We start from the raw sequence: 24,569 nt of genomic DNA, 5'->3' as shown, positions 1-24,569 counted from the left end.
CGCCGCAGCAAGACCATCCCGCTTTGCGGCGGGCTCTGGTGAAAACCAGTAGTGACTTAGAACCGATCCACTAGCACGGTCCACGCCAATCCCTCTCTGGCACAGAGGATCCACTACCTGCCAGCCGGCATCGTGACAACAGGTTCAGCAACAGGCAGGGAATACACACAAACGCTTTCTCTAGGGCACTAAGGCAACAAAGATCCGGCAGGAAGCTGTGGGAGGAGAAGGTACTTATAGGCAGTGCACAGGTGCAGGCCTAATTAAGTCAAAGCAGAACCTTTAACCCTAGATTAACCACTTTGGACCAGGCACCAATCACTGGTGCACTGGCCCTTTAAATTTAAGAGTCCCGGCACGCGCGCGCCCTATAGAGCGGGGACGCGCACGCCGAGACCGGGTGACCGGAGCGCTGCCTGGGGACACACGCTGTGAGCGCACCGAGGTAAGCAGGGTGCCCGGAGCGCTCAGCGTAACAATGGGGAAGTGTATAGAGATATAGTATTCTATAGGGGCAGTGTATAGAGATAAAGTACTATATGGGGAAGTGTATAGAGATATAGTACTCTATAGGGCCCCTATAGAGTACTATATCTCTATACACTTCCCCATATAGTACTTTATCTCTATACACTTCCCCTATTATAGGGGAAGTGTATAGAGATAAAGTACTATATGGGGAAGTGTATAAAGATATAGTACTATATAGGGAAAATGTATAGAGATAAAGTACTATATGGGAAAGTGTATAGAGATATAGTAATATATAGGGAAAATGTATAGAGATATAGTAATCTATAGGGAAAGTGTATAGAGATATAGTACTCTATAGGGAAAGTGTATAGAGATATAGTACTCTAGGGAAAGTGTATAGAGATATAGTAATCTATAGGGAAAGTGTATAGAGATATAGTACTCTATAGGGAAAGTGTATAGAGATATAGTACTCTATAGGGAAATTGTATAGAGATATAGTACTCTATAGGGGAAGTATATAGAGATATAGTAATCTATAGGGAAAATGTATAGAGATAAAGTACTATATGGGGAAGTGTATAGAGATATAGTATTCTATAGGGGAAGTGTATAGAGATATAGTAATCTATAGGGAAAATGTATAGAGATAAAGTACTATATGGGGAAGTGTATAGAGATATAGTAATCTATAGGGAAAGTGTATAGAGATGTAGTAATCTATAGGGAAAATGTAAAGAGATAAAGTACTATATGGGGAAGTGTATAGAGATATAGTACTCTATAGGGGAAGTGCATAAAGTACTCTATAGGGAAAGTGTATAGAGATATAGTACTATATAGGGAAGTGTATAGAGATATAGTAATCTATAGGGAAAATGTATAGAGATAAAGTACTATATGGGGAAGTGTATAGAGATATAGTACTCTATAGGGAAAGTGTATAGAGATATAGTACTATATAGGGAAAGTGTATAGAGATATAGTACTATATAGGGAAAGTGTATAGAGATATAGTACTCTATAGTTTAAGATAGTACTCTATAGGGAAAGTGCACATTTCATAAAGCAGGGTGGCTCAGTGGGTAGCTGTTGCCTTGCACTGCTGGGGTGCGCTATATGGAGTGACTGTGCTATATGGAGTGACTGCGCTATATGGAGTGACTGTCGAGGAAGTGAGTGATAAAGACAGTGATCAATAGAGAAACTAAGCCATAGATAAAGGGATCCATAGATCAGGTGGTCCATAGCGGAAGTGATCTGTAGAGAAAGGGATCCAGGATGGTAGAATGGAACCTACTTTTATACACAGTGACCTCTGACATTATATCTAAACTAAAAATGTAACCTGTGTGCCATGCTGTATAATGGAGGTGACATCTGATAATCCAGCAAATCTGATAATCTGGTACCTGGGTCCAGAGTAGATTTGTGAAATTATCTGGAGTATCAGAAGACCAGAAGTAAAAGACCGAACAGAAATGATAGAAACTCCACGGATAAAAAATGTAACAGGCACAGACTCGGACTTGTCTCGGAGCCCTGGTCTTCATGTGGACTCCTAGTTTTGAGCCCCTGTTCTTCATGTGGACTCACTGTCTCGGGCCCCTGAATTTTATGTAGTCTTCTTGTCTCAGGCCATCAGAATTCATGTGGTATCCTTGTCTTGGGCCCCAGGTATTTATTGGGCCTCCTTGTCTTGGGCCCCAAATCTTCCTGCAGTTTTCTTGTATCAAGCTGCTGGACTTGATAGTCTTCTTGTCTTGGGCCTTTGGACTTCATGTAGTCTGTTTCTCTCAGACTCCTGCTCTTCATGTGGTCTATTTGTCTTGGGTTTCTGGTCTTCATACAGTCTTCTTGTCTAAGGCCCCGAGTCTTTAAGTTGTCTCCTTATCTTGGGCTCCTTTTATAGTCTTCTTTTCTCAGGACCATGGTCCTACTGTGGGTTTCTTGTCTCAGGCCCCTGGTCTCCATCTGATCTCCTTGTCTCAGGCCCCTGGTCTCCATATGATCTCCTTGTTTCAGGCTCCTGGTCTCCATGTGTTCTTCTTGTCTCAGGCCCCTGGTCTCCCTGTGTTCTCCTTGTCTCAGGCACCTGGTCTTCCTATGGTTTTCTTGTCTCAGGCACCTGGTCTCCATGTGATCTTCTTTTCTCAGGCCCCTGGTCTCCATGTGATCTTCTCGTCTCAGGCCCCTGGTCTCCATGTGTACTCCTTGTCTCAGGCCCCTGGTCATCATGTGGTCTTCTCGTCTCCGGCCCCTGGTCTCCATGTGATCTTCTTGTCTCAGGCCCCTGGTCTCCATGTGTACTCCTTATCTTAGGCCCCTGGTCTCCATGCGATTTCCTTGTCTTAGGCCTCTGGTCTCCATGCGATCTTCTTGTCTCAGGCCCCTGGTCTCCATGTGTTCTCCTTGTCTTAGGCCCCTGGTCTCCATGCGATCTCCTTGTCTCAGGCCCCAGGTCTCCATGTGTTCTCTTTGTCTCTGGCCCCTGGTCTGCATGTGGTTTTCTTGTCTCAGACCCCTGGTCTCGATGTGTTCTCCTTGTCTAAGGCCCCTGGTCTCCATGTGTTCTTTGTCTTAGGCCCCTGGTCTTCATGTGATCTCCTGGTCTCAGGCCCTTGGTCTTCATGTGTTCTCTTTGTCTCAGGCTCCTGGTCTTCATGTGATCTCCTTGTCTCTGGCCCCTGGTCTCCATTTGGTTTTCTTGTCTCAGGCCCCTGGTCTTCCTGTGGTTTTCTTGTCTCAGGCGCCTGGTCTTTATGTTGTCTCCCTATATTGGACCCCTTCTAAAGTCTACTTTTCTCACGCCCGTGGTCCTAATGTGGTTTTCTTGTCTAAGGACCCTGATCGTCATTTATTCTCCTTGTCTCAGGCCCCTGGTCTTCATGTGTTCGTATGTCCTTTACTCTGGTCCCTGGTCTTCTATGAGGTCTCCTTGTCTCAGGCGCCTGGTCTTTTTTGTGGTCTGTTTGTCTTAGGCTCCTGGTCTTCATGTGGCCTCCTTGTCTTAGGCCCCAGATTTTCATATAATCTTCTTGTCTAGGGCCCCTTTCCGATACCATTCTATAATCCAGAATATTTGATATTCTGGCTCCTTCTAGACAATATTGACTGGGTCCCAAAATAGTGTCTTGCTCACCGTTGGCAGCGTGCCCTCGCCCACATGTCAGAACTTTACGAGATATTAATCGGAGCCCATCAGCCCCTATATAAAGGCTTATCATGGGGTTATTAAGGATCTACCAGTAAGCACAGGCTCCTCTGCCTCCGGGCTCTTCCTGTCTCTGCTTGCTCAGCGAGAAGCGGTTAGAGACAAAGCTTTTGTTTTACTGAAGCTTTCCAGGTTCACATCACACCCACGGTGAAGAATGTATCCCAAGATCAAGGAATTAATATGAGCGACCGGGACCCTCCATTGTGCTTCCTCATTAGGCTGCAATGAAGGGTACCTGCCACTAGGGGACTAACCCAATGATGTGTATAATGGACATTGCAGGAATATTAGATTATGGTCCTACGAGCTTCTATGTGTGGGAAGAAGAATCCAACAAAATCTAATTTACCATCTGCCTATCTATCCTGATGGGTCAGGACCTCTATTATGCAGCACACTGCACCCCCATAATTATGCAACACATCACTCCACCATTGTTATGCAGCATAGTATTCCCCTATATAAATGCACAACATTGTTCCCCCATAGTTATGCGGCACACAGATCCCTTATGGTTGTGCAGAACATCATTCCTCTATAGCAGTGTTTTCCAAACAGTGTGTCCCCAGCTGTTGCAAAACTACAGCTCCCAGCATGCCCGGACAGCCGTTGGCTGCAACAGCTGGAGGCGCATTATTTGGAAAACACTGTCTTATTGTTATGTCAACCCATAGTTATGCAGCAAGTCACTTCTCCCCGCCCATTGGCTCGGTCCTTTGACATGCCTCACCTTACTACTGGAGTGACACACTGTAACAAACCTCCTCCTCGTGTAATCTCCTTATTACTGGAGTGACACACTGTAACAAACCTCCTCCTCATGTAATCTCTTTACTACTGGGGTGACACACTGTAACAAACCTCCTCCTCATGTAATCTCCTTATTACTGTGGTGACACACTGTAACAAACCTCCTCCTCATGTAATCTCCTTATTACTGTGGTGACACACTGTAACAAACCTCCTCCTCATGTAATCTCTTTACTACTGGGATCACACACTGTAACAAACCTCCTTCTCATGTAATTTCCTTACTATTGGGGTGACACACTGTAACAAACCTCCTTCTCATGTGATTTCCTTACTACCGGGGTGAAACATTGTAACAAACCTCCTCCTCATGTAATCTCCTTATTACTGTGGTGACAAACTGTAACAAACCTCCTCCTTATGTAATCACCTCACTACTGGGGTGGCGGGGTTCTGCTGGATGGGTGGGTGATTCGGATGCTGGCTAACTTTATTTCTGCGTGCAGAGCGGCACCCTCATCAAAAATGCGCTCTACACGGCTGCCTATTTTGTCTATAGGCAGAGCCAGCCCTGAGCACATGTGTAAGAACCCGAAGGGTTAATCTGCACCCTGAGTTATTTTGTTATTCTTGTTACTGTAGTAACGCCCTGTTCTCTGGATGGTCATTTGACCTCGTTGGCTTTTCACCTGCTTAGCTCCCTATTTAAACCATCAGTATTCATCCAGGCCTTGCCTGCGAAAGAACTCATACTCCTAGCTAGCGTTTGTACTGAATCTTGTATTTCTGGCATATTTGACCCATTGGCTTTGCTCTCTGACTTATCTCCTGTTTCTGTGATTTGGCTTTTCTATTATCTCTTGGTACTGGCTCAGCTTGTGGACTGTGACATATTGTATGTGCATGTTTAGTTATTATTTCTGTCAGTGTGTGTGATTCCATACAGGGTCCCAACCTCCGTCTGTATTGTAAGTTTATTTTGCTATCCAATATATCATTTCTCCCTCTTGGACTTCTCAGCAGACTCCCTACAACTGACCCCCGGCCCCCTCTAGGCTAAAAAGACCATGCTACTTGGGTGACAGCCCAAACTGAGTCCTACAAGCTATCCTCTTCTGCGGTTACACTACTTCTCCCAAGAGGCATCTATTCTTATCTCTCAGTGACACTTTCCAGGCCGTGCTCGGCAATATAAAGATGACAACTCTAACCTTATGGGTCTTCTAAGAGCTCTTCAGGCTATCCGCTATGTCACATGTCCACAGTCTTTGCAAGACACACTGTGGCCTCCAGCCTACCAATGCCCCTTGATGAAGTAGCCCACTTTGTGGCCTCCAGCTAACTAATGAACAGGGCCCCAATATAACAGTTTCGCAGGCCAATCAGATGTCCACTTGGTGTGGACTACCCTAGGTGCTAAAACACTACTATTAGGCTCTGACTTACAGTACTTCAGCCTTCTCTTCAGCACCTACAACAGTGTTTTCCAAACAGTGTGCCTCCAGCTGTTGCAAAACTACAACTCCCAGCATGCCCAGACAGCAAAGCAAAGGCTGTCTGTGCATGCTGGGAGTTATAATTTTGCAACAGCATGCTGTTTGCAAAACGCTGACCTACAACCTGAAGGCCGAGTTGAAAATGCTCCCCCGATGCCACATGTGTCTTCAGCCATACATTGACACTACTTCCTGCTGTCAGCTCTATTATATCTCCTCCTGTTTTTTTGCTAGAGCAGAGCCATCTAGTGGCAACTGCAAATATTGCAGTATATGTGTCAGGGACCAACCAGGGGACAGGGGGAGTGAGCCCGAAACTGACCCTAAAACTGCTCTCCCTGCCTTCTTGCCCATCTACCCTAAACGGTGGATTGACAACTGGGCGTCGGTCCCTCCCTGAGCTAAAGTGCAGGGGCCTAATAAAAACACATACTAATACATAGTTGGTCACAAACCAGAAACATAACAGGAACATAGAACTCTATAGTATAAAGTTCAGAGGACACAGATCAGAGAGTTAGTACAGAGGACACTATATCGGCGGACATGAAAAGAGGACTCAGTTGTCATGAACAGAGGACACTGTAGATAAACGGTCATGAACAGAACTACGAAGATCTGAATAAAGAACTAATAAACATATAGAGCTCAAAACACCAGACAGGAAAACGGAGAAGTCTGAACATACTCCAAAACAAAACAGGAATAAAGCATAATCCCCCAGAACCTCCAGTAGACACACAGTCCCCATAAACCGATAACAGGGATCTATAGCTAAACAGGAATATTCGCAATCCCACATAAAACCTCCAGTAGACATGGAGTCCCCATGGACAGGTAACAGGGATGCCTAGACACACAGGATATATTTATAGAACACTGTCCACACTGAACACAGGACAGGAATAATCTCAATCGCTTCAGAACACCTCCAGTAGATGCAGGAATAACAATACCCTCTGAGTCCCCATGGACAGGTAACAGGGATGCCTAAATACACAGGATATAATATAGAACACTGTTCACACTGAACACAAGACAGGAATAGCAATCCCTCCGAACACCTCCAGTAGACAAGGAGTCCCCATGGAGCGGTAACAGGGATCTAACATAGGACACTGTTCACACTGGACACACAAACTTGACACTGCACTCCACTAAAGGAGTAGCCATAATAATAAATCCAAATAGACTACTGGCCAGCGGCACACTCACCAGTGTGGACAGGATGCTGGCCCAGTAGGAAAACAGAAATATAAAACACAGAACTTCATATAAACGGATAAAAGAGAAAACACAGTGTGAACAGACACGTAGCAGAAAGGATATACAAACACAGATTAAAATCTACCATAAGCATGCGACCTAACCCTTGGTTAAAACCAGAAAATACAAAGTGCATGCTAAGACAGAGATAGTAGATTAAAAGCTCAAATAAAGAATGTTTTACCAAGAGCTTCATGCAGCATTTCCATGTGTAATCTGTAATAACCAACCCAGAGGCTAGACTGGGCTGACTTTAAATAGACACACACTAGGAGCTATTGGCTAGCAAGCAAAAGGCTATTAACTATTCCCTGACTAGGGAACATAAAACTGTTCACACACAACCAAACCAATAGCTGTGTGTGAACACAGGCCAATACAGACATGACAATAGGAATCTATGCACTGGATTATACAGTACATACAAATAAGGTGGGGCACAATAGAGTACAGTTATGTACAGCATATGTACATGACAATTACACAGATTTATAGGGAGGTATGATTTTTCCCTTATAGGAGATATAGGGCAAGTTACCGAATGTTCAAAAAGTGACACAGCGCCATCTGCAGGAACTACATTGGAAAATGTATGAATAGAATGTATCTGGCAATGGGCTAAGGGGCCTGCCTGCAGTAAAGTTTTCACCTCCCCTCACAGATGGTGCACCCCTTCCTTTAATTCTCAAAAAATGACTATTCCACTAACACATTTAATAGTCAGACAATCAATCTTTCATGGCTCACCCCCTCAAACCCCCATCCCACCAACTCATAGTGTTCTTAATATTATATACACCATTTTATATCCCAGATGTAACTCTTTGTCCAGGCCCTACTAAAAGTGTAGCTGGATTGGGACTTGTACCAACCTGTAACGATGGTGCCATTTTTTATCCCATTGGTTTCTCGTGTCTCAATTTCCTTGAGTGTTATCTGGTGAGAAAAAAGAGCAAATCAGACGCATCACCAGTTATAGCCAGAAAAAAGGTGGATTGTCTTATCCCATCTCAAGATGATCACCACCTGATTTAGACCACTATCTTAAGATGATCACCACCTGATCTAGACCACCATCTAAAGATGATCACCACCTGATCTAGACCACCATCTAAAGATGATCACCACCTGATCTAAACCACCATCTTAAGATGATAACCACCTGATCTAGACCACCATCTTAAGATGATCACCCATGATCTAGAGCACATCATAAGATGATCACTCCCGGATCTAGATCACCATCTAAAGATAATCATTCCCTGATCTAGACCACCATCTTAAGATGATCACCACCTGATATAGACCACCATCTTAAGATGATCACTTCCTGATCTAGTCCACCATCTTCTTAAGATGATCACCACCTGATCTAGACCACCATCTTAAGATGATCACCACCTGATCTAGACCGCCATCTTAAGATGATCACCACCTGATCTAGACTGCCATATTATGATGATCACCACCTGATCTAGACCACCATCTTAAGATGATCACCACCTGATCTAGACCACCATCCTAAGATGATCACTCCCTGATCTAAACCACCATTTTAAGATGATCACCACCTGATCTAGACCACCATCTTAAGATGATTACCACCTAATCTAGACCATCATCTTAAGATGATCACCCTTTGATCGAGACCACATTTTTCTATAAGGTAACCTAGACAAAAATGGAAGAGAACCATTGCAACAAGCTGAAAACAGATCCTTAAATCATGAACAAATTATTGAGGAACCCGAGGACCTGAGGCAGGTCAATATCATAAATTCCTATAGCCTAATGTATGAATTTAGCCAAGGCTATATCTCTACACTGGATAGGTTGGCTACCATGTCACACCCATATTCAGCTGCCTTTAGTACTAAAAACTTTTGGACCATGAAGGTTAAAACATTTTTGCCAATTGGCCAATACAATACAGAAGTTATAAGAAGGCATTGGAGTTCATAATTGTCAAAACCACAAATTCACCATAATTTAGGCCTATAACCAGCTTAAAGGGGTACTCCGCCCCTAGACATCTTATCCACTGTCCAAAGTGTGGTAGCCTGGGGGAGTAGGGTATATGGGGTGTAGCTGGGCAGTGACTAAAGGGTGTCTGGTTAACCCTTTCTATTCGTGACGCCAGAGTGAGGGCTCATCTGTAATGCTTGTCCTACCGCCACCCTTCCCAAGAGCGATAGGGAGGTATAGAATAATTGAATGTCCACAACCGGCGAATTTGCTGAAAACAGTCAGAACTTTACTGAAGATTTTTTGCAAACTTCATAACCGGAACAGTCTCTATACAGACAAAGTCTCTTAGAGATTGTCAGTGGTTGGGACGTTAAGCGTTTTAGAGTCCGTAGACTGATATGCGCTGTTCCACTGGATTTAGGGGATTTAGTTTCGGTCCAGTAGTCACGCTCGCTTTAGCGGGGATTAGTTTAGAACTCACGGTTTAGTTCAGGCTGAGGCAGGCAGGTTTTCTGGCTCAGCTTGTCTTTGAAAGTTGTGCAGATCCGTCCTGCTAGTCCGGCAGCCACGAGAGCAGCAACCCAAGAGAGCGATAATTGGCTACAGCTCCCTTATATGGGCAGGGGCTGGACTAGAGCTAATTGGTCCACTACTTCTGTCAATCATCTTTACAAAGGGTTATGGGTAACATGTGACCCAAGGACCTCCAAAGGTCCTCCAAAATACCATAGAGGAATTAACATAGTCACATGACCGAAGGTCCTGCGACGCTAACAAGGCAAGTACACTACTATGCATTATATTAAATATACACATTATTAAATATATACACATAAACATCACAAAATTAGAAAAGGAAGAGGCGACTAGGGGCTGTCCCACCTGGGGGACCCTACCTGAATGTAGTAACTCTGATTTGGGGGACCAACATACAAGGTACGGTGTGCAATACCGTACCGGGACACCACAAAAGCATAGGGTATAAGATGTCTGATCGCTGCAGCACCCCAGACATCCGGTGCACAGAGCGAACTTCGCTCCGTGCCAGATGACTGGCGGTGCGGGGTGGAGGCTTGTGTCGTCACGGCCACGCTCGTCGGGACGTCATGGCCACGCCCCATCAATGCAAGTCTATGGGAGGGGGCGTGACGGACGTCACGCCCCCTCCCATAGACTTGCCTTGAGGGGGCGTGACCGTGACATCACGAGCGGGGCATGGCTGTGATGTCACAAGCCTCCGTTGCTGCACCCAACGCTCTAAACATAGGCGGGACCCCAACGATCAGACATTTTATCCCCTATCCTTTGGATAGGGGATAATATGTCTAGGGGCGGAGTACCCCTTTAAGGATCAATTCCCTTCAATACCAGGTTAAAAAAGGATTGCCGGCCATGGTCAACACCTTAAAAAGAAGGTCTTCTACTAAGGATTCCTCCACATTACATTAAACTCGATGTCAGCCATAGATTCCAGGGTCCAGAATAGACATCCAAATGTCTGATGGGGACCACAAATATGACAAGTGACAAGGACCCATCTATACCAGATAATCCCTTTATAGGTCTTGGGTATTGGTTGTAGAACCAATAGATGTGCATTGTTGTAGAACACATGGCAAGGAGCAGTTCTTGGCCTGAAGGGTTAATTTCGGTCCACATTATAAATTCCTCCCGAGGAACAAAATAAACCAATATTAGATTAAAATGCAGTAGCTGAAGGCGGTAATGTATCCATCCCATCTCTGCGGCCCCCATTGTTCTCACGCGGTACATGTGCATTAACTTACAGAAATCCAACATGATAAATGGCTGCTCTTAAATTGGCTTTTGGGGAACCTATCCGGCAGGAGCGCATTCTCGTCTTCCGAAGACCTATTGACTCCAGGGAATATTCCAGCAGTTTGTGATTTCCAAGGTATAAAGGTTCCTGCCAAACTACATGTGAAAACCAGGAGCACGGAGAGGTCTAATCAGTGCGGTCTCAGGGATTAGGTTAGTGGTGAGCGCAGGGACTATGAAGTGGGGACGCCATGATGAATCCTGGGATATTTGCTGCTGGTGACTTGGTTCAAATCACTTTGTCTTTATGTGTTTGAAGTTGTAGAAAATTTATAATCTTATAGGGTGCGTTCACACGGCCGTCTGTCCCCGTTTTTTTTTTTATCCCCGTTTCGGTTCCGTTCTTGCAGGCTGTAAATGGATTAAAAACTGTTTTTAAAAAATCCCATTAATGTCAATGGGATTTTTTTACAATCCGTTTACATCCATTTGCACCCGTCTGAGCTCATTTCCTTTTTTTTTGACCGCAGAAAAAACGGCACATGCAGTATTTTTTCTTCCATCAAAAAAACGGAAGAAAAAACTAATACAGTAGATTTAACATTGAAGTCTATGGGAAACGGATGAGCCCTTAATGTCCTCCGTTTGCATCAGTTTTTTTCCCTTTTGAGCATGCTCAGAACAAAAAATATATATTTTTGGTTTATTAACTGAACAATAACGGATACAAAGGGATAACATCCGTTTGTATCCATTATTGTCAGGTTTTTTTAAAGTCCGTTTTTATTCTTGACGGGAGACGTGTCTAGACGGCTGTATGAACGCAGCCTTACCTGGGAGACTACACAACTACTGAGGAACTGTTTAACTCCTGTGGGGACTGCCCAACTGCTGAGGGACTGTGCACCTACAGAGAGAACTGCTCAACTTCTGAGGGGACTGAACCATTATAGAGGGGACTGATAAATTACTGAAGGGACCACTTAACTACTGAGGGACTGTTTAACTCCTGTGGGGACTGTCCAACTACTGAGCGGAATGTGCAGCTACTGAGGGCTGTTCAACTCCTATGGGGACTGTCCAACTACTAAGGGGACTGTGCAACTACAGAGAGGACTTCTTAACTACTATGGGAATTGCCCAACAACTGAGGGGACCACTCAAATCCTGTGGGGACTGCCCGACTACTGAGGGACTGTGCACTTACAGAGAGGACTGCTCAACTACTGAGGGGACTGCGTCATTAATGAGGGGATCACTCAACTACTGGTGGACTGTTAACTCCTGTGGGGACTGCCCAACTACTGAGGGACTGTGCACTTACAGAGAGGACTGCTCAACTACTGAGGGGACTGCGTCATTAATGAGGGGATCACTCAACTACTGGTGGACTGTTAACTCCTGTGGGGACTGTCCAACTACTAAGAGGGTTGTGCAACTACTGAGAGGACTGCTCAACTACTGAGGGGGCTGCTTAACTAATTGTTTTGGCATGTTGTAGTCGTGACCCGGCAGACTTCGAGGCTGCATCGCTGCGTGCAGCTCCTAGAAGTGGGTGCTGCATTCGAGATAGCGGGGGTCCCCAGTGGCGGGACCCCCGCGATCAGACATCTTATCCCCTATTCTTTTGGATAGGGGATAATATGTCTTAGGGCCAGAATAACACTTTAAAAGGATTATTCAGGAATAGAAAAATATAGCTACTTTCTTTCAAAAACAGCTCCCCGTCTGTCTCCAGTTTGGGTGTGGTTCTGCAGCTCAGTTCCATTGAAGTGAATGGAGCCAAGCTGTAAAACCACAGCCAAAGTGGAGAAAGACGGGGAGCGGTTTTTGAAAGAAAGTAGCTGTATTTTTCTATTCCTGGATAACCCCTTTAAATATGCAATTGTTTATGCAATACACTGCAATACTAATGTATTGCAGTGTACTGGCAAATTTCCGATTTCCTACTGCAGGATGTAATAGCAGCACAAATATTGCAGTCACAGCATTCTGGTCACAACTCCACCCACAGCTCTCCTATATCCCTTTATCTGATTGATTGGATATTCTTCAATCTATATTGCCTGTAGGCCAAGAAGATCGTAACCATGACAGTTCTGATGCTTTTCACCATAGTTACAGCTGGGACTTACAACTTTCTTAAGCTCAGAATTTGGCCTTTTCGTCCGACTCTTGTTCTTGAGTAAATCCACCTGTTTAGACCTAAAGGTGTAAAATGGAAAATTGCTAAAATTAAATCATATATTTCCAGAATTATATTCTTTTATATATATATATATATATATATATATATATATATATATATATATATATATATATGTTACATTAGACACTAGAAATTAAATAATTACTGAGCTGTGTCCCGGATTGGACTCACCTTTTGCTACTCTGAACACTGTTTGGGTGGCTGTGTCCGGGCATGCTGGGATTTGTAGAATTGCAATATGCAGTGAGGTAACAAGGGTAAGGGACCCAAGAGAAACCAATGGACACCCCCAAAATCCTGATATACTATATACTATAATTAACAAAAGACCAACCAAGAATTAGCTAAAATTTAACAACTTTTAATGAAAACAATTAAAACCAATACCAATAGACACATTATAAAATGAATATAGAGTCACAGGTCTCAGTGTAAGGAGACTCTACTCAGGGACAATCCCCTATAATTCACCCTTTTTACACCCGGCGCGTTTCCCGTAGATTAAATATGTCTACGGTTCATCAGGGGTTACAACTTTAGCCAAGGATATACGGTGGAAGAATCTATATAATAACTTATTCCATTCTATATATATGATGAACAAAGAACAGACCTATATCACATAGCAAGCAACCTTACACTGAGACCCATGACTCTGTATTCATTTTATAGTGACTATTGGTACAGGTTTTAATTGTTTTCAATAAAATTTGTTAAATTTTAGCTAATTCTTGGTTGGTCTTTTGATACTAATGAGCTAAATTGGATTTGTGGTCCATATTTCAGTGATTGGTTGGTATATACTATAATTACTGGTTTTTGAGGTATTGGTTTTTAGGGCCTTGTGCATGGATTACAGCTTAATTGAAGTAGTGGTTTGTGGGACTATACATCTGATTATAACTTTGCACCACTCCTGCCATTGCAACCCTCATCATCCTCCATTCATAATCCTACTTCTGATGTCATTAACTTGACATTTGCACAACCTAAAAATAAATATTCATATCTATAATCACCTTCTGCCAACCACAGAGCTGCAGCATAAAGCATGGGGGATGGACTGGATCATAAGTAATAAAAATAATGAAATAAGGATCAATATAAAAGCAGTAATCGAAGAAAGAACACATATAAACAGATCTGTTTTATGAATGGCGAATAGCCATGGTCTTTATATGTGCACCATTCTAAATGTATAGCATGGGTTTAAATCTATGGCTCCTGTAATCTAGGGGGAAACGGAAAGAGGGCTAGAGCTAAATAAACAGATCACAGCAGTTTGTATATTGTAACTTACACAGTGCTTAATACTTCAGAGCTGTACTCACTATTCTGCTGATGAGGTCACTGTGTACATACATTACATTACTTATCCTGTACTGATCCTGAGTTATATCCTGTATTATACTCCAGAGCTGTACTCACTATTCTGCTGATGAGGTCACTGTGTACATACATTACATTACTTATCCTGTACTGATCCTGAGTTATATCCTGTATTATACTCCAGAGGTGTACTCACTATTCTGCTGGTGAGGTCACTGTGTACATACATTACATTACTTATCCTGTACTGATCCTGAGTTATATCCTGTATTATACTCCAGAGCTGTACTCACTATTCTGCTGGTGAGGTCACTGTGTACATACATTACATTACTTATCCTGTACTGATCCTTAGTTTGTATGGGACCTGTCCGGTAATAGGAATAGGTCCCACTGACTGCATGGACACTGAGGGGTTAACATGTGCCGAACAAGGTTGGGCCCTCCCACAGGTCGGGGTGGGAACTGGGAGGATAGTTACGCCCATAGGGGATATAGGAGACTCTCCTGCTTCCTCCCCTCCTCTTACCTCACCAGCAACGAGAGACGTAGGTGCACGCTATGGCTGACGAGGCTGTGTGGTTGGCGATACGGGAGCGGTTGCTGGCTGATCCTGGGCTCCTGTCACGGCTCCTTCCCGATATGGCCTCCGCTGGGGTTCCCTCCTCGGCCCGATCCTTGTCATCGGCGGCGGTTTCGGTGCCTGCAGCGAGCCGCCGGACGGGTAGGCAATCCCGCCCCCCTTCTAGGTTGAGTCCCAGCCCGCCGCGGGTTAATACCGGCGGGCGGCGGGGACGTGCTGTGGCGCAGGCTTTGGCCTCTGCATCGGGGCCTGGGCCTGCTGCTGCTAGTGCCGGGTTGCGGGGGATGGCTCCTCCCCTTCCTGCACGCGCGCTTCCGGTAGTCGCGCGCGCATCTTCGGTTGTTGCGGCGGTCCCCGGGCAGTGCAATGAGAGTTCCGGGGTCATGGGAAATCATCATGCCCCCTCGGCCGGATCTCGTGCCTCCTCGTCGGCTGACGAGGTTCCGGACACGCCGCCGGCGCGGGTATCGGCGGTCAGCCTGCCACATGGTGGTGGGCTGGCTGTGTCCCAACCCCTACCTGTAGACTTGGGGGAGGAGGACCCTTTATTTGAGGATGCCCAAGATAGCATGGGCCCCGGGGATGATGCTGCTGGCACCTCTTCTCTGACTGTCCCTCAGGTAGCGCCCCCACCTCCCCCTCCTATCACCGGCCCTTCACTGTCTCTTGCTGGGGGTCAGGTGTTTGAGCAGCGGGTCAGCCAGCCCCCGCGTGACCGGGATTCAAGGGGGTCTTTGAGGAGTGTACGCAGGCGTTTTTCCAGGTCATCCTCCCGGGGTTCTGGCCGCTCTCGGCGGTGCAGGGCTGCTGAGTCTCGGGCTCGGTCACACCGCAGTTGTCGCCGGGACCACAGATGCAGAGCGAGGTCTGGGAGGTCCCGCTTGTCCCGCTGGCGATCGCCATCTTCTTCTTCGAGAGACAGCTCCTGGAGCTCGGCGAGCCCGGACAGGAGGGCTCGCCGGCGCGGCAGTCGTCGGCGACGTTCCAGGTCCCCTAGGAGGTCTTCGCGTGGATGCGAGCGGCCCAGCGCGGCTCCAGCTCCGAATCCGGATCCTGCTCCTCCTCCTGCTCCGGTGTCAGATCCAGTGCCTGATGCTTCCTCCAGTGGTCCGTCTACTTCTTTTGGTGCTCCTGCGCGGACTGGTGAGTTCGACTTTGCGGGGGCTTGGGGTACTGGGGGTGGGTCTGCTGATGTTTTGTCTGTTTTGAAGGCCGTTCTTTCCAAGTTGGAAGGGCCGCCAGGTGAAAAATTGGCTACCCCAGCCCGTCGTGTGTCCCCGGTTAGGGCGGGCGTACACAAGGAGGCAATTTTTTGTGGGCTTAGCCCTTTGGGGGTGCATGTGGACGATGCGGTTAAGGAGAAGATTTGGGGAAATGCATATGTGGATTTGTGGTCCCTGGTTTCTGTGGACCAACATACCATAGATAAGGAGCGGAGACCTCAATCTGAGAAGGCGGGTCCCTTCAGGCCTAAGGTTGCCAAGTCCATGGGTAACTGGTTACAGGCCTTTGCTGTCTTGGGGTGTGTTATGGGTGAAAAGCATCCCGAACGCTGTTCGGAACTTTTTATTTATATGGATTCTGTTTACAATGCCTACAAGGCTCATGGGGGTTCTGCCTTGTGGCGTTACGACGAAGAATTTCGTCGGCGGCTGGCGTTGCAGCCGGAGGTTGGTTGGGGTGTTAAGGCGACTGATGTCTGGTTGCGCCTAATGATGTCCCAAAAGGGGCCGTCCTTTCAGTCAGGGGCCGCTGGTCAGCCCGGGGCTACGGGGTCAGTGGCCGTGCGAAGGCCCGGGGCTTGTTGGCTCTTCAATGAGGGCCACTGCTGATTTCTCAGCTTGTGCAAGTACAAGCATGAGTGTTCCTCCTGCGGCGGGGGACATGCCGCAGTGCGCTGTCCTAGGGCTGCTGCCGGAGGGAAGGACCCCAGTGAGGGTGGCCGCGATGCGCCCGTGGTTAGAGCGGTACCCCATTAGGGAAGCCGCTTTGGTTCTAACAGATGGTTTTGAATGTGGTTTCTTTATTCCGTTTGTTTTGAGTACGGTTGGTGGTGTTTTTCCGGATAATTTGAAATCGGCTCGTGAGCGTCCTGACGTGCTCCGGGACAAGATTGGCAAGGAGGTGGCTTTGGGTAGGTTTATGGGCCCCTTTTCCGTCCCGCCTTTTCACAACCTGCGGGTGTCCCCTTTGGGTGTGGTGCCCAAGAAGGAGGCAGGGAAGTTCCGGCTCATCCATCACCTATCGTACCCGAAGGGTTCTTCGGTGAATGACGGAATTCCCAAGGAGGATGCGTCTGTGTCCTATGTTTCTTTTGATAGGGCGGTTGCCCTGGTTAGGAGGCGGGAGCTGGGGCCTTGATGGCAAAATCCGACATTGAATCAGCATTCAGGTTGTTGCCGGTTCATCCGGAATGTCACCACCTGCTGGGGTGTCGGGTTGACGGGTTGTTTTATTTTGATGTCTGTTTACCTATGGGCTGTTCCATCTCGTGCCACTACTTTGAGTTGTTCAGTTCATTTTTGGAATGGGTGGTTCGGGTGGAAACAGGCAGTTCCTCTATTATTCATTACTTGGACGATTTTTTGTTTGTTGCCCCAGCCGGGTCTTCCAGGTGTCGTTTTCTTTTGGATTCTTTTTGTTTCTTTATGCGTAAATTTGGTGTTCCTTTGTCGGCGGACAAGACGGAGGGTCCTGCTACTGTGATGTCGTTCTTGGGCATTGAGATTGATTCGGTTGCCATGGTTTTTCGCCTGCCGAGTGAGAAGTTGGAATCTTTGTTGGGTTTAGTGGAAGTTTTTTGTGAGGTTAAGAAGGTCACGTTGCGGCAAATGCAGGTGTTGTTGGGTCACCTTGTCTTTGCGTGCAGAGTTATGCCCATGGGGCGGGTTTTTTCACGGAGGCTGTCTTTGTCCACGCGAGGGGCGCGGCATCCGGACCACAGGATCCGCATTTCCCGGCAGTTGCGAGCTGATGTTTTGGTTTGGAGGGAATTTTTGAGATGCTACAATGGTCGCACTTGTTGGCAGGCGGCTGAATTGCCCAATGGTGAACTTCAACTGTTCACGGACGCTGCGGGGTCTTTGGGTTTCGGGGCTTTCTTTGATGGTGCGTGGTGTGCCGAGGAGTGGCCTCGGGAGTGGCGTGAAGATGGGCGATGCCGGAACCTTACGTTGCTGGAACTTTTTCCCATTGTGGTTGCGGTGGAACTTTGGGGGAATCTTTTTAGTAACCGCCGGGTTGTTTTCTGGTCTGACAATGTGAGTGTGGTTCACTGTGTTAACGGTCTCACGTCCTCTTCGCTTCCTGTGTTGTCTCTGCTTCGTCATCTGGTGCTTCGCTGTCTGGAGCTAAATATTTGGTTCCGGGCCCGCCACGTCCCTGGGATTGACAATGTGATTGCTGATGCTTTGTCCCGTTTTCAGTTTCAGGCCTTTCAGAAGATGTGCCCGGACGCGGCCCAGGAGGGCACTCCTTGTCCCCGGTTGGTGTGGGACTTGGTGACGGTCGATTGATGCCACTTATCCAATCATCGGTAGCGGCTGCTACTTGTACAGGACATGGTAAGGCGTGGGCTGCTTGGTGGGGCATGGTTGCTGGACGCCCGGTGGAAGTCTGTGGGGAGTCCCGCTTATCGGTAACCATTGACTATTTGTTATCTTTGCGCGCAGCTGCTGTTTCCGCTGTGGTGGCCCGCCGGAGGCTGGCGGGTGTGAGTTTTTACTTTAAACTTTTGGGTTGGGAAGATGTGACGAAGCGTTTTTTAATTCAGCAGGCGCTGAAGGGTTGGCAGAAGACCCATGTCAGGCGCGAGCGCAGGCGCCCGGTTTCCTATACTTTGTTGGTGGCTCTGCTGTCGGCTACGGAGGAGTGTTGTCCTTCTCAATTTGAGTCGTTGCTTTTTTCTGCTGCTTTTTGCGCCGCGTTTTTTGGCGCCTTTCGGGTCGGTGAGATGGTTCCCGCGTCTAAGTCGGGCGTGGGTGGTTTGTTGTTTGAGGATGTAGTTTGCTCGAACGGCGTATTGCAGTTACGTATCCGCAGGTCCAAGACGGATCAGATGGGCCAAGGGGCGTGGGTTAGTCTGTGGACGGGGAAGTGTGTCCTGTTCGGGCTTTTTTGGGCTATTTGGCGGTTCGCGCGGGTGGTGAGCATTTTTTCGCGCATGCTGACGGTTCCCCCCTGACGCGCTATCAGTTTCAGGCGGTTTTTAAGCGGTGCCTTGGGGCTGTTGGTGCCCCGGCGGCTGAATTTGGCACACATTCCTTTCGGATCGGTGCGGCTACGGAGGTGTCGCGTGCCGGGCTGGCTGTAGCGGACATTCAGCGAATTGGGAGATGGCGCTCGGCATGTTATGCGGGATACGTTCGTCCGGAACTGCTTCTTTAACTTGTTTTCTGTTTCAGAGTCTCCGGTGGCTTCCGTGTTCTTCTTGGGGCATTCGTATATTCACCGGGCGGCCCAGAGGGCGAGTTGCCGCCCTGGCGGAAGATCGTTAGGTGTTCCGAACATTGATGCCCACTGGCGTGGGATTCCGGGCATGCGTTGGCAGCAAATTCTTTCGGAAGCAGTGGTTATTGCCGGTATGGTTCGCTCTCCGGTGATTTTGGTTGTTCATGCCGGTGGGAACGACCTTTGTTTTACCCGCTTTCCAGAGCTCATCACCGTCATGAAAGTTGATGTGGAGAGGTTATCTGGCTTCTTTACGGAGCTGGTTCTGGTATGGTCGGAGATTGTTCCTCGGGTCAAGTGGCAAGGGGCCAGGGATGCTGAGGCCATTGAGCGGTCTCGCCGCCTGGTCAATGCTAGAATGGCTCGTTTTGTTCGGTCCAAGGGCGGGGTGGTGGTCCGTCACCGCGAGCTGGAGGGTGACAACAGACGATTCATGATCGCAGATGGGGTCCACCTCAATGATATTGGGCTGGACATTTTTCTATCGGGCCTGCAGGATGGTCTGGAGCAGGCCCTGTTCCTGTTGAGTGGCGGTCGGAGCTCCGTGTAGGGATACACGGGCTCCTAGTGGCATGGAATGGTATGACCTTAGAAGATGGAAGATGCCGTGGGCAGTCATGCCCGTCGGGGATCCGACGGTTGGCATTCCTCTGCGGCTGTGGAACAGGTCAATATCACCGTTTTTTGTTATATGGTTACTGCTATGCAGTGTTGAGTTAGAGTTGCACGCTATAGTGCTGTTTATTACTATTAATAAAATTGGAGCTGTGACCACCACCTCAGCCCACTAAAAGAGAAGCACGGTGTCTGTTGTTATTTACTGAGCGGGGGGAGGGCAAAAGGTTTTGTAGAGGGAAGGTGTGTTCAATGCAGTCATATCCTGTATTATACCCCAGAGCTGTACTCACTATTCTGCTGGTGGGGTCACTGTGTACATACATTACATTACTTATCCTGTACTGATCCTGAGTTATATCCTGTATTATACTCCAGAGCTGTACTCACTATTCTGCTGGTGAGGTCACTGTGTACATACATTACATTACTTATCCTGTACTGATCCTGAGTTATATCCTGTATTATACTCCAGAGCTGTACTCACTATTCTGCTGGTGAGGTCACTGTGTACATACATTACATTATTTATCCTGTACTGATCCTGAGTTATATCCTGTATTATACTCCAGAGCTGTACTCACTATTCTGCTGGTGAGGTCACTGTGTACATACATTACATTACTTATCCTGTACTGATCCTGAGTTATATCCTGTATTATACTCCAGAGGTGTACTCACTATTCTGCTGGTGAGGTCACTGTGTATATACATTACATTACTTATCCTGTACTGATCCTGAGTTATATCCTGTATTATACTCCAGAGCTGTACTCACTATTCTGCTGGTGAGGTCACTGTGTACAAACATTACATTACTTATCCTGTACTGATCCTGAGTTATATCCTGTAGATCTTTTATTAGAAAAATATAAATCATAACAAAAACACAAAACCAGCACAACTTGGCCATAACTGAAAACAGCAACATGAAATAACATAAACCAAAACTTTACATTTAAAATAAAAGAACATAAATCCTGCCTAACCGGCCAGCCCAGTTTTCCTAACAAAAAGAAACACACCTTACATAACCTAATATCTAACAACACACTCACATGCATACTCAACTTACATAACCAAAAAAGAAACATAAAAATAGCACTATTTAGCTGTAACTCAAAAACACCCAGACTTGGGAAAAACACAAACACACAGAAAACACAACAAGCACTCCCACTACACACCACACCCCTTTTTTTTAATGTTTTTATTTTTTGTATTTTTTTTTTTTTTTTTGTAAACTATTATATATATATTTTTTTTTATAATAACACTAATAATAATAATAATAATAATAATACTATGCCACACACATGCATCACAGATCCATAACTTTACAAAGGCATAAAGATAAATTAATCTACAACTCAAAAAACACCCAAACTTGGGAAAAATCACATATTACAAACCGAAAACACTCCCACTGCACATCAAATGTTATATATATATATATATACACACACACACACACTTTTTTTTTTTCCCCTTCCACACACACATATATACATTAGTTTTATACGTTATCCCACAAGACCTAAACCACAACTGGATACAAAAATTACTACAAAAATAACATCTGGTTCGACTGCCATATCTATCTCTACTATAAACACAATATAAACAATATATAATTCACAAATCAAGATTAAAAAAAAAAAAAAAAAAAAAAAAAAATTATATATATATTTTTATAGTAATTACATGTAATGTACACAATTTATACATATAAACTATATACACTATATACACACCTATTATTATACAGGAAACACACCTAAATATACAATAAAACATACTACTCTAAACTATCCCTTCACCCACACCACCCTCCCTTCTGTACATGGGTCAGAGTCCACAGTTCTCAATGTCCAGCCACGACTGACCGATGCCAGGTCCACAAAAAGAAAACCACCACCCACCAAATACACCCACCCAGCCTAGAACTCCTCCCAACCAACTTAACCATAACCAACTTATAACATACATAAACAATATAACCCACACTAGGCCCAAGTTCGGTGCCTGTAAGCCCTTCATAACCTAAACATCGGAAAACAAAACAAAAAGCTATGGTGCACATGCATTAGCCCACCACCAGGAAGAAGGATGGCAATCCTGATACATACAAAAATTTACATACTTTCCCTAACACCTCCCTACCTCTCACCCTACCATTATCCCTAAAATAGAAACTGACCCTACTATCACCCTAACCCTGTCCCCTTACATCACTGTCCCTAACCAAAACAAGGGTACTCTACCCAGAAGGTCTAGTACCTAGGGCACATCAAAAGAAAACCCTCTCCATAGGAGAGAAGCCCTACTGGTACCAAGACTGCCATACTCCAAAGACCTGATCTTCCCGAGGTCACCGGTGATGTTCCTACAGACCTCCACCTCGGAGAGGACTTTACGCTGCATAGACACTAAACACCGTGCGTTCCACGTGTGGTACCTAATCACTAAGCTAACTAAGAATAAAGTGCCCCGGTCTCGACCACCCAGGTTCCTGAATGCCCCATAAGCCCACTCCGGGTAGGTAAGGCCGGCAAGTTGACTCCAGCCAATGGAAGCGCCCACCCTGTTGTAAACCCCTATATTAAAGGGACAATGAAGGAGGAAATGGTCCATGCTTTCCAGCGTGTCCACACACTCTTCTCGGGGACACCCCCGGTCATCAGATCTCCTACACTTCAAATTGTCCCTCACATATAGCTTCCCCTGAAAGCAGCGCCAGGCCAAGTCCCAAAACTTCTGGGGGATCCTTTTCATGTTTAAAAGAAACAACCCCACCCTCAGATCCTGACCTGGGCAGTCCCTGAGCGCCAGAGGCTTCTGGAAGTGGGTCAACAGAACCCGTTTGTCAAGGAACTGCCTTGACTGGGTCCTGATCTCCCACACTCCCAGACCCCACCGACGTATCGCCTTCAGAGTCGGGGTAGCATAAGCCGGAAGATATCCATGGGGCGTACGGAGGTCCTTCACTTGCCCTCCTGTCTCCCATTCCTGGAAGAAAGGCCGAAACCATTCCCTGCAGGAGAGTACCCACGGAAAAGCCCTCTCTGACCAGAGGTTTGAGATGTTGGCTTTCAAGAAGGTGTTTGTTAAGAACACCACAGGGTTTACCATAGATAAACCCCCTAGTCTCCTCGTGCGGTACGTAACCTCCCTCTTGACTAGGTTCATCCTGTTCCCCCATAACAGTTGGAAAAACAGGCTGTAGACCCTAGTGTAGTAAGCCTCTGGCAAGATACATACGCTGCCCAGGTAGATAAATGTCACGATCCCGGCTGGTAGGAGGTGGATCCTCTGTGTCAGCGAGGGATCGTCGTGGACCGTGCTAGTGGACCGGTTCTAAGAGGCTACTGGTTTTCACCAGAGCCCGCCGCAAAGTGGGATGGTCTTGCTGCGGCAGTAGCAACCAGGTCGTATCCACTAGCAACGGCTCTACCTCACTGACTGCTGAGAAGGCGTGGGACAGAAGGACTAGGCAGAGGCAAGGTCAGACATAGCAGAAGGTCGGGGGCAGGCGGCAAGGTTCGTAGTCAGGATGGGTAGCAGAAGTTCAGGTACACAGGCTTTGGACACACTAAACGCTTTCACTGGCACAAGGCAACAAGATCCGGCAAGGGAGTGCATGGGAGGAGATCAGATATAGTCTGGGAGCAGGTGGAAGCCAATTAAGCTAATTGGGCCAGGCACCAATCATTGGTGCACTGGCCCTTTAAGTCTCAGAGAGCTGGCGCGCGCGCGCCCTAGAGAGCGGAGCCGCGCGCGCCAGCACATGACAGCAGGGGACCGGGACGGGTAAGTGACCTGGGATGCGATTCGCGAGCGGGCGCGTCCCGCTGTGCGAATCGCATCCCCAACGGCCATGACAGTGCAGCGCTCCCGGTCAGCGGGACTGACCGGGGAGCTGCAGGGAGAAAGATGCCGTGAGCGCTCCGGGGAGGAGCGGGGACCCGGAGCGCTAGGCGTAACAATAAACAAGGGAAGCAGGTACGATTTGATCAGGTGTACCCTTTCCCTGAGGATCATAGACCAACCCTTCCACTGGTTCACCTTCTGAGTGGCATCCTGGAGCTTACCATCCCAATTTTTGGTGGGATAATCATCCTGGCCGAATGTGATGCCCAAAACTTTTGCTGATTCTTGGGGCCCCGGAAGGGTGTCCGGGAGATCAAATGTGGGATCCCCCCCTCCCAGCCAGAGACTTTCACACTTATCCCGGTTGATCTTAGACCCGGAAGCCTCCGAGTAGCGGTCCACCTCTGACATCACCACATCAACCTCCCCCCTCGAGGAGACGAAAATGGTGACATCATCAGCATACGCCACAACTCTCTGGGCGACATCCGTCTCCGCCAGACTCATCCCGACTCCCGCCAACGGTCCACAATCTACCCTCCGGACGAAGGGATCGATTGTGAA

The 24,569-nt window shown here is 46.9% G+C and overlaps 1 protein-coding gene across 2 annotated transcripts in view; it reads right to left on the bottom strand.

Annotated features, from left to right (window-relative positions):
• Positions 1-24,569, bottom strand: part of LOC130361152 (uncharacterized) — a 71,164-nt gene that overhangs the window by 34,958 nt on the left and 11,637 nt on the right. Inside the window, exons 1-3 of one of the 2 annotated variants that reach the window (XM_056563803.1) lie at positions 13,331-13,461; positions 13,086-13,155; positions 8,076-8,139 (exon numbers count right to left, since the gene is read on the bottom strand). In XM_056563803.1, the coding sequence (XP_056419778.1) occupies positions 8,076-8,139; positions 13,086-13,155; positions 13,331-13,374 (178 nt within the window). In that variant the 5' untranslated portion in view covers positions 13,375-13,461. Of the gene's footprint in view, positions 1-8,075; positions 8,140-13,085; positions 13,156-13,330; positions 13,462-24,569 lie in introns of those variants that run through there. The other variant, XM_056563802.1, reaches the window with a different exon arrangement.

The sequence above is a fragment of the Hyla sarda genome, chromosome 3 (genome assembly GCF_029499605.1).
Source record: "Hyla sarda isolate aHylSar1 chromosome 3, aHylSar1.hap1, whole genome shotgun sequence".
Classification (NCBI taxonomy): Eukaryota; Metazoa; Chordata; class Amphibia; order Anura; family Hylidae; genus Hyla; species Hyla sarda.
The sequence above is the reverse complement of the archived record's forward strand: the minus strand, read 5'-3'. Positions and strand labels throughout refer to the sequence as shown.